This window comes from Harpegnathos saltator, unplaced genomic scaffold (genome assembly GCF_003227715.2).
Source record: "Harpegnathos saltator strain DR-91 unplaced genomic scaffold, Hsal_v8.6 scaffold1, whole genome shotgun sequence".
NCBI classification, from domain to species: domain Eukaryota; kingdom Metazoa; phylum Arthropoda; class Insecta; order Hymenoptera; family Formicidae; genus Harpegnathos; species Harpegnathos saltator.
Genome location: NW_020229872.1, coordinates 255,817 through 271,601, shown reverse-complemented (window position 1 = coordinate 271,601; position 15,785 = coordinate 255,817). Strand labels below are relative to the sequence as shown.

The 15,785-nt window shown below is 49.7% G+C and overlaps 1 protein-coding gene across 3 annotated transcripts in view; it reads right to left on the bottom strand.

Moving 5' to 3' along the window:
- Positions 1–15,785, bottom strand: part of Atg17 (autophagy-related 17) — a 33,946-nt gene continuing 18,161 nt past the window's right edge. The window contains exons 3-11 of one of the 3 annotated variants that reach the window (XR_003112891.1): positions 11,657–11,945; positions 9,612–10,560; positions 9,282–9,499; positions 8,530–9,169; positions 6,780–7,520; positions 6,381–6,680; positions 5,428–6,270; positions 4,956–5,299; positions 1–1,971 (exon numbers count right to left, since the gene is read on the bottom strand). Coding sequence is in view for 2 of the 3 variants with exons in the window: in XM_025298648.1 (XP_025154433.1) it covers positions 5,195–5,299; positions 5,428–6,270; positions 6,381–6,680; positions 6,780–7,520; positions 8,530–9,169; positions 9,282–9,499; positions 9,612–10,560; positions 11,657–11,945 (4,085 nt within the window). In the remaining variant the exon portion in view is untranslated. Of the gene's footprint in view, positions 1,972–4,712; positions 5,300–5,427; positions 6,271–6,380; positions 6,681–6,779; positions 7,521–8,529; positions 9,170–9,281; positions 9,500–9,611; positions 10,561–11,656; positions 11,946–15,785 lie in introns of those variants that run through there. The other 2 variants (XM_025298648.1, XM_011156469.3) reach the window with 2 other exon arrangements.

Sequence of the window (15,785 nt, the reverse complement as noted above, 5' to 3'; positions counted from 1 at the left end):
TTCGTAACAGATACTCTCACGATCACAATTGTTATGTATGTTATGCAATATTAATATTATTATTTTATTATTACGTACCTATGCATTACACTTTCTCGATTACACGTGTGCATTATCTTCCTTATCAGTTGTATCTTTTACGAATTTCTTTTTACGAGTGCGTTCGCGTGCGCTCGTGACAGGACGCGCGTACGGAACGGATGCGAAGCTCGTCCGCGCGATCGCAGGCTGGTCTGGATGAAGGTATCTTAACTGATAATGCGACATCGGGTGAGATTGCCACTGGGGTGATAAGCGCGCTGACGGAATCTCAAAGATTCCTCTGGGCGTCGTATCGACTTACGCGCGCAAAGGAGGGAGGATGGGCCTGTTATCGGTCGTTTTTTTTTTTTCATTTTGAAGACACGACGAACCGTCGCAACCGAGCTTATCGTAATGTCGAATTAATTATTATGCACTCGTGATTATTGCGCGATCGTTCAAGCGGATCGCGAAAACGGTGCCGTTGCCTCCTTCGCTCGGCGGCTGATTCTCGCATTATAAAACAAGCGTCGTCTAACTCGATACGCGCTACGCACCGCGCGCGTGATTTCACCTCCTTTACGCTAATTTAATCTAATTCGATAGTAGAAACGAATTTGTCCGTCGAGTCGAGTCGATCGAGTGATCAAATCAATCGGGAGAGACAGCGCGGACTGATCTCTCGACCGCGCTTAGTCGGCCGTACAAATTTACCTCCGAAGCCGATTAACGCCTACGTGTGTGTTACAGCCTAACTTTAACCGCAAAACACTGATCTTACGCGAATTTAGTTTATTCAGAAGAGATCTATCGTAGCCGAGTATACAAATCGAAGCTCCAATTCTCCCCGAATTTCGTTCTCTCTTCGTTCGTAAGCGTACGAGAAAAGCAAATCTCGCTAAGTCTCAAGGATCGCTACGAGGATAAAAACGCGACGCCTCTCTACAAAGTCACGCTTCTTCGTTACATCTAAGGATTCGTACTTGAAAAAATCGCCAATGCTGGTCCATTTGATCGGAAATTCTCTTCTTCTCTCTCTCTCTCTCTCTCTCTCTCTCTCTCTCTCTCTTTCTCCCTCTCTTTGTGTCTGTTTTAATTTACCTTACGCAATTAATTAGCTCCTGCGTGGGGATAACGGTTACGAAATTACAGGACACTCGCGCGATTGTCCGCAGTCGTTCCTTAGCGGCACGGAGCGCCGTTCCAGCGAGTACTTCCGGCCGAGAGCAAGATCGATTGCCCCGTCGATCGGGCACACGAGCGTGTTCCGGTAATGAGTGATACACTTATACGATACACAGGCACATTGCTTTGATATTCAGGTTCTCACGATTCGTCGAAATCAAAAGTACGCCTACACACTGTCTACCGGAGTAACGACTGGTAATAATAACTCAGCGAAGCTTCAGTTACAGCCCGACTACAATCGCTTGCTAGTCGCGCGATTTTACGCGCGGTCACCCGCCCTCGCAAATCTCTCTGGCCACCGATAAAAACGCATCGTGAGCGACAAGACAGAGCTTCGTTCGAAGTACCTTCTAAGGACGAAAAATTCGAGTTAGTCGATCACACGAGTTTACTTCGCTTGACTCGCTTGCTGGCTCCGCTTGCTCCGAAGCACCGCAACATTTCTTCATTCCCGCTGCCCCAAGTTGGCGCCAACGGATTCTACGTCGTACTTGCACGTTAGGTAGCTCCAACTGTCGTGAGGTTCTTCGGCGAAGACGCCGGGGGGCTGCGACGTCGAGCGACCGCCCGTCGGCGTCGCAGTGACAGCCTCTTCGCCGAGCCCCAGAAGAGAGCGGAGAGTCACGACAACGCGATCACGCTGACGAGAGAGTGACCGTGTAAGAAAGAAGTTCCTCTCGATCATAATTCGATCGTGTTCTCGCCCGCCAATTTTCGCATTGTCGTGATTTTCTGCTCCACCTGGACCCTCTCGTGAGTTGGCTGCAAATTAATTAATATCACGTCATTGCATGCGGACACACCTATGTACACATGTGTCGGTAATAACAGAACCTTCGACTATACATATCTATATAACATATCTCTCTCTCTCTCTCTCTCTCTCTCTCTCTCTCTCTCTCTCTCTCTCTCTCTCTCTCCGAATCGTACTGCGATGTGAGTATTAGTTACAAATTCGAACGTAGTCTGAAGCTTATTCGACGGCTCAGCCGACTCAGCTTCCGCGAGTACGGAGACGCGGCTCGTACCTGGTACGAGCGCGTCCCGCTCTCGTCGTCGTTTCGCGTAAGGATTCACGAGAGACTTGCTATTCGCATCCGGACGCACGCACGCACGCACGCACGCACGCGGCGAAGAGAATCCTCGGCTCGTAAACGTACGCGAACGTGTCTGGAGAGAAGAAGAGAGCGACCTCGCGTTGGCGGGGTTTGTCGGGAAAGTAAAAAAAGGAGATGCTCGCTTCTCGAAGCGAACGCGGGGATCCGGGCTACCATCGAGCTATCTTCCTCCGGACGATCGACTATCGAAGAGCTACACGAAGCGCGAACGTTTGGTCTGCAGTAGGAAAACCGCGGGAGAGCGCGGTGAGAAGCAAGCACGGGGGTCGCATACGGAGATCGATTCTACGACGGAGAATTGAACTGAGATCGAGCTGCGATCTCTCTCGTCGTTGCGGTGGCAGTAAAAAACGCGTTGCTCGTATTGTCATCGTTTCTTCCGTGACGCGGCGGATCGCGCGTCACCACCTCGCGACGCAGAGGGGAGCTATCGTTCGTGCCTCCCTGCGCGATTTCGCGCGGCCGAGCGACGGATTCACCGGCGACGGTGAGGGGGAGGAGCAGAAAAACGGTACTTCCACGGGAGAAGGCAAATTTTCGATTCGTCTGTCTGTCTGGGTTTCTGTCCGTCTATCGGTCCTCAGGGTATGTGTCGAAAATTCATCGTCGTGCGTGCGTGCGTGCGTGTATGTGTTCCAGTCAAGGACGAGAGAGACAATTCCTACACGGACTACCTATACTATATTATACGCCGCGATACGCCGAAAGCGGACGCGTCGTCGTCCTCGAGAGAAGCTCGAGGCAGCTTATGATGTCAGCCTATCGAACGATTCACCTTATGTATCGGCATATTTTGTTGCGGAGCCGTCTGTGTCAACGACGTCTCAGGTTTTCGCACCAATTCGAAATCGTCGCGAGCAAGCGAGAGAGTGAACGCGACGCTCGTCGCCCGTCGTGCTTCGGGAGGATCGGTTTCTTTACTCGCGCTTTTTACTATTCTTTTCTTTTCCGTTCTTCCTCGGGGAATAGGAAGAGAGATATCGCGCGCGCGCGCGCGCGCGTACGTCCTCGGTAGAACGGAGAAGAGCGAACGAGTCGCCGCGGGGAATTAAGTTTAATTAACGGCTAAGTAGAGAAGTGAAAACGTCAAGCTAACGATCACAGCTATTGTACTGCACTATGAGTGTGTCTAACGTGTGTGTCGCGAGGAACGATAGGTAGTAGCGAGAATGCGCTTCAGGTGGTGTACAAGTTAATGCTGCAACTGAAGGAGCTCACGACAGAGCGACGCTCCGCGAGCCACTTCATCGTGTACGCCATCGCGCATATCGACGGCATGGACGTACCGGTCAAACGATAGAAAAGGATATAATATGTATATGTGTATGTAGAGAATATATATATATATGTGTGTGTGTATGTGTAAGTATACACGTATATTTATAAAATTCGTTCTACGCGGAGGTTCTACGCTTCAGGTCGATTCTCCGACTGGGCATTGCTTAAACTAACGCCGCGGAAATTGCGTGCGAAGAGAGATTGAAGAAGAGGTACACGCACACTTCGCAGCCTACGTTCCTTTCCTTTTAGGAACAAAACACACCGGCTCGCCCGTTTTTACACACCCATCTCTGTAACCGGTTACTACTACGAAGAGACAGCAGCCAAGATACGAAAGGAGAAGAGAGAAACGAAAGCGTTCGTCCGCTGTGAGAAAGAAATAGAATGAACGGAGCGAGAGGGCGATTAGCGCGACGAAGATTATTAATACACGAGCAATCGTCGATAAATAATCGCGTAGCATGTTTCCTTCGTATAAATAGAGAATCTAAACATACTAGGTATCCCTTGCTGCAAAATTGCAATGACACGATTACGTGACGATTTCTTTTTCTTCTTTTCCTCTTCGCTTTACAAAATCTTAGCCCCGTCTTAGGACCTATGAGATTTTCGTACGCAGATATATTGCACGTCTCGTGCAACAGTATGTATATACACGCATAGAGAGATGCACGTGTGTGTGTGTGTGTGTGTATGTATGTGTACACATATATATTGTTTAATACGATTATATATATATATATATATATATGTATATCACATATGAATCGCGCGCGCGCGCACATACACACACCAGGCTTCAATGAAGCGTTAACCGGATCGAAAATTGCCCATGAATGTTAAGGCTTCATCGAAATCATCACCCGGTGCACTACGCAACATGTCGGTTTTGTAAAACTTACAGCTACGTTCTTTTATCTCATACAGTGCAAAGGTAATCATCGGAATGCGGAGAGAAGAAAATTGCGCGTTATCTCCAAACGGACGCGTTTTCGTCCCTCCGCATCGCGTGTCTATATAATGTTGAAATCAAATTCATACGTTCATCAAATGCACGCATTCTTTCTTTCTCTTTCTTTCTTTCTTTTATATGCAGCACACATACACACAATGGTCAAACTTATCGAATCACCGAAGTAGAGAATCGTCAATGATCCTTTTTTGTTTTTCTCGTTTGTGTGGAAAAAAAAAGCAAAGTCGAAGAATACAAATGTCGTTACGCTTCACAGCTAACCACAGCATTCGGCATATATGTTTAACACTCGTTTAAAAATTACTTATATATATCACAATAAAACGCCGGCGCATCCTTCCGTCTCATTTCCATATTACCCAACTTGCGCATACCTCTTTTCGCGGACCATCATCCTAAAATTCATCGACATCAAGGATGCGTCTAGAGGCTCTGGCAGGTTTTGGCCTAGATCCGAGGTTTCCGGATGGTCGCGGAGACGTAAGTTCGGGATTTGCATTCCAGGTCGCTGCTGGTCCCCTAGCGAGCGCGGCCTTCCGACGCAAACCCTCGATCACAGCGCTTGTACTAGGCAAGAATCAAGGGATTCTCGACGCTTAGTCGGAACGTAAAATTACGGTAGTTGACTCTTCATCAACGAGCCCGAGTCGTCGGCCACTGGTTTTACGCGCACTCGATAGAACTTGGTGCCGAGTGGAACATGATACCGATTCTCCCTCTGAAACAGACGATCAACAGAAGCGAATCAGTTGATTTATCCGGCAAATACTTGACCTTTATCATCGCGCTGTATAACGCGCACGCGACCCCGTGTCGTGATTCGCACGGTTGACGAAGCAGCCTTACCTTTCTCGCGTGACAATATTCCTTATCGATCACCTCGGCGAGAATACACTTGCGAGAGCCGTTCGCATTCATCCGCACGTCCAACGTGTCTACATAGTCCGAATGGAGGAAATAAAGAGTCGAGGATTCCTGATACACCGCGTAATTGCCGTGAACGGGATCCCAGAACACGAGCACCACGTCGCCCGGATTGCAACTGGTAACGGTAACGACGCCCAACTTCGCAATCTTCGCCATAATACCCTCTTCGATCTTCTTACGCATTCGCGACAAGGCTAAGCACGATTTGGAAGCTGACCGTCCGCTCGGTTCCGGACTGGTAGCCGCGTCTCGGCTCGAGCCCGAACTTAATTCCGGGACCACCGCGACCGACGCGTTCATCTCCTTATCGCGGCTCTCCGACAGCAACGTTTCCATGCCGAAGATCCTCTTGGTTCGTTCTTTCGCCAACTCGATCTCCAGACGTACTTTGTCCGACATCAGCGACTCCATTTTCGCCTCGGCCGCCATTTTGCTCTGATGTATCGTCACCAGTTCCGCGGACAGCCTCTTGTTATCGTTCTCGAGAAGTTCGAGTCGTCTGGAAAGCCGAGCGACTTCGTCGTCGCCCGCCTCCAGTCGCACCTTCTTCGACTCCGAGACCTCGACTTCGTATTTGTCGCTCTTCGCGCCCTTCAGGACTTCCTCCAGATCACCTTGACTGCTGTCCAATCGTTCATAGTGAGTGAACTCCTTGTGTACCGTAGACTCTGGATAGGCAACGGCGTCGCACTCGTTGATCGCTCGCAGTTTCTTCTCCAGACTGCTCTCCTTCCACATTTTGTCTGCCTCGAGACTCCCCACCTGCGTGCAAGAGAACTTTAGAATATACGCATATAACCGAGATAACCGACTTGAGAGACACGAAAATATATTGCGGTAGATATATATTTCCAATATATGCGATACATTACCATCTCATGTAACATTTGCCGCTGCACGCTCTCCGACTTGGTCAATAGTCGTATCGTATTCTTATAACGTTGGCATTCCTCAATCAGTGCGGCCTCTCTCATTCTGTATATCTTCAGCTCTCTATCCTTCTCCTCGACCATTTGAGTGGCGACTTTCAACTCGTTATCCAACTTTGTCATGCAGTCGGCTCTCTCTTTCTCGATGGCGGTACGAAGCACTGCGGCGTTCTCCAGTTTCATGTCTTCCTTTGTTTGCGCCAAGATCATCTCATGATTCGCGAGCTCGATGACATCAGTCCGCTGGAAAAGCAGAAATTCGACAGTTATATATCTCACGTCACTTCGCTCACCATTTCTCCACCAACGAGGTCAACAAACGAGAAGAACAACGCTGCTTACCTCGATCTTCTCTAGGCTACAATCGCTAGGACTCCTTTCCATGGTGGAGGCGGCCATGAGTTTGAAGCGACTCCGGAGCGTTTCCAGCTCCGTCTTATACTCCAACTGGAACTTGTCGGTCGCCTCTTTCACCATTCTCTCCTGATCGCTGCGAGCGGTGGCTAGATCTCCTTCCAACTTCTCGATTCGTTTGTGACACTGCGTCAAGGAATTTGTCAACGAGGCGATCTCGAGACACCTTTCATCGTTCGCCTTTTTCACAGTCTCCTCCTTGTCTAAGCGCGCTTGCTCCAACTCGTTCTCGAGCTGCTGGTGCAAACGAGTCTGCAGATTCCCCAGTTCGATCTGCTCATCCTCCAGCTTCTGGCGCATCGTGGCCGCCAGTCGCTCGTGCTCCGCCAATTCCGTCTCCTTCTCCATGAGATTACGTTTGAACGTGCCAATCTCCTCTTCACGACTCTGCATCACTTTCTTGATCTCCGCCAGCTCGAGTTCGTGATCGACCATCAGTTCCTGCTCGCGTTCCTGCAGACGCCGGTCACACTCCCGCGAGTACAAGGAAAGCGCCATTCGGACTCGCTCCGTCATCTCGGCGAGGTTGCTCTTGTCCTCGTCGGACTGCTCGCGCAGGATCGTCAATTCATGCCGGACGGAGCTCAACGCCTCGGACATGACCGCCTTCATGGTCTTCAGAATGGATCGCAATCTCTCCACTTCCTCGCGCGTGTTGCCAAGGTTTTCCTGAAACGCCCAAGCGCCAAAGACGCTTCTATGAGCGACCCCGAAATCATACTTTGTTGTGGTACGAATTGTCCTCGATCTGTTCGCAGACGTTTCTTCGAGGAGAATTCGTGCGGGAGTGTTTGAGAGAATCCCCGGTTGTTTTCAGAATTTTGTCAGAGAGACCCGCGAACGATCGAATTTCGCGCAAAATCTCGGCGACCATTTCCTTTGTTTGTTTTTCCTTATTCTTTTTTTCTTTTAATTTAGCACGGATGTTATTATGAAAGCAATCGTGGTGGTTGAGTTCAATGGGTTCTGAAGGAAGTGTGGGTGGGAGGATTGGGAAACGAGTGCGACGGCAGCTACCCTGTAAAAATTAAGATGCATATACGCACGCACATACGCACGCACACGCACACGCACGTGAGCTCCTGTTCAAGGCGCTCACGTGTTTCTTTTATCGCTGCTATGCTAATGTATTTATGCAAGCGGTATACAAAAGAGTCAGGGCAACACGGTAGATTCCACTCGATTAGTTGGAAACGCAATACAAGCGACGATACATACATACCCATGTCTCACGGGGACTAGTTGCATACAGTCAGCGCGCTAAATACTTCGGTTACAAATGCAATAATAATGATACAACGAAAGTACCTAGAAACCATAAATAAAAAAAGAAAGCGAATGAACTAACCTAATAGAATCTCAACTACGAGTCTCACGGAGTACCGGAGCGGAGTACTTTCGACATCTACCTCGATGCGCTGCAGCAGAAAGGATGGCGAGGTGTAGAGACGGAGGAGAGAGAGAGAGAGAGAGAGAGAGAGAGAGAGAGAGAGAGAAGAGAGAGAGAGAGAGAAAGAGAGAGAGAGAGAGAAAAAGAGAAGAAAATAGTTATATCACATCGTACGGTTTAAGACACAATGATTCGAGAACAGATAATGACGAGGATATGAGGTAGTGGACACGTTTACGGCTACGATTACGAGAGTTCTTGTTAGCGAGCTGTAAATCGTCCAAGTACCTGAAGGAGGGACACGATGGCCTGATGCTGGCCGTCGGCGGGAGGCTCGCTGAGGCTGCTCGGCAGGGATTCGTCCATGTAAAACTCGGTACCCATGAAGTCGGTAGCGCCCACGCCGACCGAGGGACTGCTACCGCCGCTGCCGGACAGCGGATGCTGATGCTGCAGCTGCTGGCCGTCGCACATCACGGAGGACCGTGGCAGGGAGGAGGGATTCGGGCTCAGGGAATTCGTCTCCTCGAGCGACAGGCCATCGCGATATTTCGAGAGGCCACCGCTCGCGTCATGGTGAAGCAAGCAGCCGGCGGCGGAGTCGACGGCGCCGTTCTCCACGCACTCGGTCAGCGGGCTCAGCTGCGCCGGACGCTCGCTCGCGACGGACAGGCTGGGGAATTGGAAGGAGCCGGGTTCGCTCGACGTGGACGAACGCGTCGTTAGATCCGCGACTTTCGAGTTTAGCGGGGAGACGTTAGTCGAGGTCGAGGAAGCGGGGGACACGCTTCGAGAGGCACCAACCTCCAATTGCTTCTGCCGCTTCTGCTTCGCCCCGTCGAACACGCCGGCTTTCGTCGTGTCGGCCACGCCAGCCTGGCCGATCTTCTCGAACTCCTCCGTGTCCGTTTCGGATTCGAAGCCCCCTCTGAAAAATAGCGACACCACCGTTAACGGTATTTCTTTCTAGCAACTCGTTGAGAACACATCGTATTACGAATACGAGAGAACGACTGGGTAAAAATACAACCAACTCTCACCTGTCCGACAATAATGGTGCTCTAGTTCGCTCCTGTTCCTTCGCGAGGATATCGGTGCTGACCGACGTGGCATCTTTGTCCTTGTTACCGTCGGTGCTGGCTTCAATGAGACTCTTGGACAAGAAAAACTGCGTGATGCTATTCAGGTCCGGCGTAGAGATCGAGCGCGCCAAGTCCGGGAGCTGTGACCTCAACGACTCCATGTCGTCCGCAGTTAGCTGTTCAAACATACGGAGAATCACTTGGCAACCTCCGCCGCATCTCGAAAGTATGTTGTTATTGAACAGAAACGTATATCTTGTGTAGAACAATGATATATATACACTATACCTTCGGTAACCCATTGTCGAAAACAGAAGGCGCTTGCGTCGCGAAGGGCGGTGGCGTGTCCTCAAGCCCCGGGAACAACGTGTTGAGGAAGTGGCCGTCGAATTTACTCTGGAACTCGCGTCTACGTGACAGTTCCTCGCTGTGAACCGTCAGCAGTTGACACGCCAGATTGCTGGCCCAAACGAGGAAAGCCTGCGAGAAAGTGCGTCGTCGGACTACCTCGGCCACCGCGCTCATGTACATCTGCGGGGCCAAGTGAATCTGTTGGAGCACTTCCAGGTGCCTCCTGAGACGCTTCAGGCTCTCGTTGTACATGACCAGCTTGCTGTCCACTTCCATCATTTTGTTCTCAACGTACATGATCCATTTGAGGCGCCGATAGATATTCACCGAAAGTTCCTCCTTCGCCTTTGTGCACCTGCGACGGATGTCGCGTACCTGGTTGTGATTCTGCAGCATGACGAGCAGCTGCCGCCTGTGGGAATGGCAGAGATCAGGCAAGACGCTGGCGTCGCCAAGGTTGCTCGCGCGATTCTGATTCTGCACGAAACCCTGCGCCAGTTCGCCCTGCTCGAAGACGAGCTTCTTGGCCTGCACCATAAGCTGTTCCAGCGCAAACAGCCTCTCACCCAGACCCTTGATCTCCTTCATGTCCTGCTTATTGGCATTATCAATCGCCGCGTTCACTTCAGCCTTGAGGCTCTGCATCACCCGCTCGTCAAACTGCTCCAACCCGCGCGAACATTGATCCGCCACTTGCTCCAGGCTGCTCTGATTGTCCTTCGCCGAGATCCATCGCAGCAGGCTCAGTACTTCTTCCGTGCCGTCGGATAACGCGGGCTCGGAGGACTCGCTGGGTTGATCGTCCGGGTTCATGAAGCCCTCGGCGTGAGCTCTCAAGGCCGGCAAAATAGGGATTTTCGCCAGCATGCCGAGATCGGCATTGAAGCTGCAAAAAACATGACGTTGACGCTCGTTTTCTTTGCTAACGCGAGAATTCTTATCTCGCTTCATAATATACGAGAGAAACAAGAGGGAGGAAGAAATAGAGAATACGAATAGCCGCTTTCAGTTTCCGACTCCGTGTTTGCCGCCGCGAGTCAACATCCAACATTAATCGATAGGTTTGCGCGTGTATTTACGCTTTTCGCAAATATTGCGATAAACTTGGATGCGCATATCTTCGGATGAGATTACAGCGGCCCGATTATTTAGTTGCTCATTAGTAGTATAACCAATGGTAATTGAAACAGCGACGATTAAACATGCTAATCCATGCCGTGATAATTAAAGCGTGGCATTCAATGGTAATTATATAGCATTGTAATGGAAATAATAATTATTGGGGGAAACCGTCACATTCTACGTTGTTCTTACGATAACTGGGTCGCCCTGTGTGTAATTCATTGAGAAAAATTCTCGCGACAACTCGGCAACACGCGGTCCCCGCGCACCCTATCCGCGCCTTCCGGCCTCTATCTAAATCCGTCGAAGGAGCAACAGAAACGAGCGAAAACCGGTCTTTGTTACGTTAACGAAAACGACGTCGTGTCGTACAAGACAACGCTACCGATTGATTAACTTAATCGGGGACCTCATAAATTCTTCGATAACTCGCGACAGATCGCTCGCGTCGTTTTCGCAAACTCCGAACTCCCGTGGTTCAGACTAGGAGATTCGCAGAGAGAGAGAGGGGAGAGAGAGAGAGAGAGAGCTTGTTGATCTCTCGATAATTTCGCCCCCGTACGCGTGCACATTCAAGAAATACTTCAGATTAACATCTCCCAAGGCGAAGCCTTGGGTAGGAAAAAAATTTCATCCCACGTTTTCGACTTGTTTTCACACAAAGAATTATTCCTCTTACTAACGTAGCATGACGGCCGTCTCTCTCTCTCTCTCTCTCTCTCTCTCTCTCTCTCTCTCTCTCTCTCTCTCTCGTAGACAACACAATGCGAAACACGGAGACGTACATACGTCGGGAGATACAATCTCTTCCTTCCCAATGTTTACGCGCATTCATATCCAAGATAAAAAGAGATCGTTACTTGTCGAGCAGTTCCATGTGCTGCTGCCTCTCGGCGAGGTAGAGAGCGAAGCTATGCTGGAATTGATCGGCCCGTGACTGGAACATTTGCGTGATGTCTTCGAGGTTCGCGACCACCGCGGCCCATCCTTGCTGCTGGAGGTGTTGATCGTGGACCAGCCTTTCGCAGGCTCTCGTCTGATCCCGCGCCAAGCCGCAGCACTGCTGAGCCAGGCAGGCGCGAGAGACAAGAGTCTGATAAGTAGCCGGCATTGACACCGAGCCCTCGATTTGACCCTGAAGGTCGGCATCTGATGGGCGAAAAACAATCAGGACGACTAATTAGTTCCCTGTTTCTCAGCGACGGCTACATGATGTTTTCGAGTCGCACACACGGAGAAAAAATTCAGTTTGTGCGGCCGACTTCCTGATGACAGCCAGCCGATCATGTATGCCGTGTCATTTTCTAGGAGAATTTTCGAGAATTACATTTTTTTGTTATTTTTGTTTTTCTCTTTCCTTTTGTGTTTTCTAAGATAACGATCTCTGGTTATTGAATTTTCGTTTCTCATTCTATTACGCACATATAATAGAACTTTGGTTCTGTACAATTCTCCGTACGGGAAAAGTAAGGGAAGGTTCTCCGCAAAGATTGGACACGTTCATTAGTGTGCGCTTCGTTTCGCTAGTTTTCGCTGCGAGCGAAAGCTACATTAATTCGCGGCTATCGCGTAATTAATTCGACAGATAATTCGTTATTGCGAGTCGCGCAATAAATGTCGCCCGCTTTCAAGCGTTTCACGTTTTCTACCTGCGCGCTCCTTCTCCTCGCTCGAGAGAGATGAAGGAGCAGAAAAACAATACACTCTTGACAGAAATAATAAGGAGAGCGCGCATTACGTAGAAAATCCGCTATTTTTTGCCTCAGATTGTGTGTCACGTAAATTATATATAGCGCGGAGACCGCGGCCCTTCTCCATCGCGAGAGAGGAACAATGTATGTTTCCCTCTATGCGGAATGCGGAGCGGAGAAAGTTACACGCTTATCCCGCGTGTAACCTCGATTTTAACTTTAGTAACGAGTTTTCCGCTTTTTTATTTCCTTCGGAGGCGCGCGTAGCGCGGCCACGCACGGACGGGAATCGACGCGCGAGCGTTTTACGGCTGTCAGCCGGGCCCGTGCAACTTCGCAACGCCCGGTACCGCAAATCGCCGCAGCCGCGAGACGACGAGATGCTCTAGCGCGAATTTGTTCGTAAAACGAACAGCAACCCCGTTGTTGACCGTGAGGAGAGGCCGCGCGAGGTTTGCGCGACTTGCGCTTTCGCCGCGTTGCGTCCCGTCCATCGGCAAAAAATGCTTCCTTCGGTGACTCTCGTCGCGGTGACGTTGGGGAACGCAGCGAGAAATAACGAGTCGGATCGCGGCGGGCATAAACGAGTGGAATCGAGCAGCGAGTAATAAATAAGTGTATAATTGATCGGCGAAGCTAATCGCGGAGAGAGTAATCTTGGCACGCGATGAAAATTCAAGGACGACGCGACATACATCGCGCATCGGCGACGACCTTACGTCACACTCGACACCCGACAAGCGAATTGCGCGTCGGCCTCGTCCGGACGAGATAATTAATTTGTGCGTGCATCATGCACGCGCACGCGTGCAGGAAGTCGTGTGAGGAAGAATCAGCGTCTAGACGGCGGTAGTCTATTGCATAAAATGTCACGCATAAAATGCATGCGTGACCGGTCTCGATCTCTGGATGGCCGCCGTCCGAGTGACCCTGCTGATTTGCAAGTCCACGAAAATATCGTTATAATGCACAATTGAGCAATCGACGGCGACGCAACGCCGAGCCGTCGAGCGGACGGGAAAGTCGCAAGGGGAAGGAAGGAGGCAGATTGCGATCGGCGTTTACGTCGCGACTTCTCGCCTTCTGCAACGCGTTTATTTTGTAAACCGACGTATACGCGCGCAATAAACACGGGTCAATAGACGGAAATTCTCAGTCGAATCTGGAAGTCACGATCTCTGAGATAACCCTCTGGTGCGCCGACAGTTATCCATGACACCGTCTTTCTTTCTTTTCTTCCGCGAAATCCGACGGCTCGTCGGAAGTAGTAGAAAAAAGGAGGAAGACGTTAAGCGCGCTCTTCGACCTCGTGGTCGAAAGAATCTTTCGATCTCGGTCGAAGGTTCCCCTTATGTCCTAGCTCTGTCGATTTGCATCATCTTCGGCGCAAATCTCGAAGCATATTTCGTTCGGCCGTAACGCACCGCATGCGTAGTTACGTTTTCGATCTCGTTCCTTCGACGAACGCGTGCAAAAATCGCCGCTGGCTTTCGCTAGCCAGTGAGCGCGGCTTTTTATACTTCATTATCATTCATTCATTCGTCGCGCGTTCTATCTTAAATCGATGCATCTTAAATCGATAAACGAAGTAAAAACTCGATACGAATTGCTCGGGACCGACGCGAGCTCTCTCGCGCGCACGCGCACACATGAAAACATATTTTTCCTCACCGCAATCTACCGAGCCACTGTACGTGGCTCCTCGCCGAGGCGTTCCTTCGACTTTCACGCGGCGGATAATCAACCCGCGGGAGATCACTCGCGACAATAAGCATCATTGTGAAAAAGGCGCGGAGAAACGGTATCGAGAGCTCGGAATATAAAGCGCGGCGTAAAGCAGCGTCGGTCATCGAACCTTGATCGCTTTGTGCGCGGCAAGATTTTGCTCCATTTGGCGCGCGCGGCCTCTCCTCGTCATTTATCAAATCGCCTCAACGGAAAATAAGAATCTAACCGATCCGAGACGCGCGGAGGAAATCCAATGGACGAGTAAGAGACGAGCGATTTACGAATCGCACGCGACCTGTTTCACCTCCTCGTCTCCTTTGTGGAGCGCGAAATTCGCGTACGAAACGGGGAGATCAGATAACCCGCCAACGGTCACGGGAATTCGCACGACGGTGGGGATGCTGATTTTAAATCAACTTAATCGAAGATCGATTAATCGGAGCCTAAAAGATCGAATTTCAAATTGATTTTCAAGTCGAATCGATTTCAAATTGATTTTCTGGAACTGAATCGATTCAAGGATCGATCTGTAAATTTTGAAAATCGCCAACACGATTTTTTTTTTAGTTTCTAATAGTAATATAGTTTTTTCTTACTTCTTTTAGTTGTAACATTTGAGCTCACTCAATAGTTGCACAATGCACAACATTCATTATGTTGCCTTTAGACCGATATTCCATGAGCGAGAATTTTCAGCGGAACGAAACACGCGCGAACCAATCACAGTCATTCCATATAAGTATAGTATACATATGTATGTTGTATACATATGTATATGCATATAATAGTAAACGTGATTTCTTATTTAATAACATTTAAAAACCCTTGATTGACGTTTAATCAAACTAATTAAATCCTTAGCACAGATTTTTTTCTATTTGGTTTTGGCAAAACACACACACACACACACACACGCACGCGCGCACGCACGCACACACGCACACGCACACGCACACACACAACACAACCAAAAGAATACCATATGTTTAATTTCTTTAATTCATATTAAACTATATAAATTACACGAGGTCTACTTTAGAATGTAGAAGTTTGACAGATAATATACTTTAATGAGTGGTTCACTCTACATGCATACCGACTCAAATCGATTTTCTGAAATCGATTCTTTATGAACCGACTTTTTAAAGATCGATTTCTCATCCGTGATTCGAATCGATGTTTAAATCGATCTGTTTGAAAAAAAAAATCGGCATCCCTACTTCATCTACATTCGTCACGCCGAAAAGTCTCTCGACGCGGAGGCCGAGTCTCGACCTCGTGCGATTCGATGGCGACCGATCGATCCTCGGAGAATCGACGACAAGGAGACGGCGGAAATTCGGAGTCTGTCGAGAAACGGCACAGGTAAAGCCGGTGACGAAGAGTCGATGCAAGCACCGCTTGGGCGCAACCGTCGAAGGCTGCTAAAGCTAAGCTGCGACCTCATTCGCACGGTAATTGCACGCGCGACCGGAGCGCGGATAGACCGAAAAGAGAAAAATCAAGCGCGATGGCTCGTAACGAGAGGCGGTAAACGGCGGTGGAAATGAAGCGGAGAAATCGCGGATCG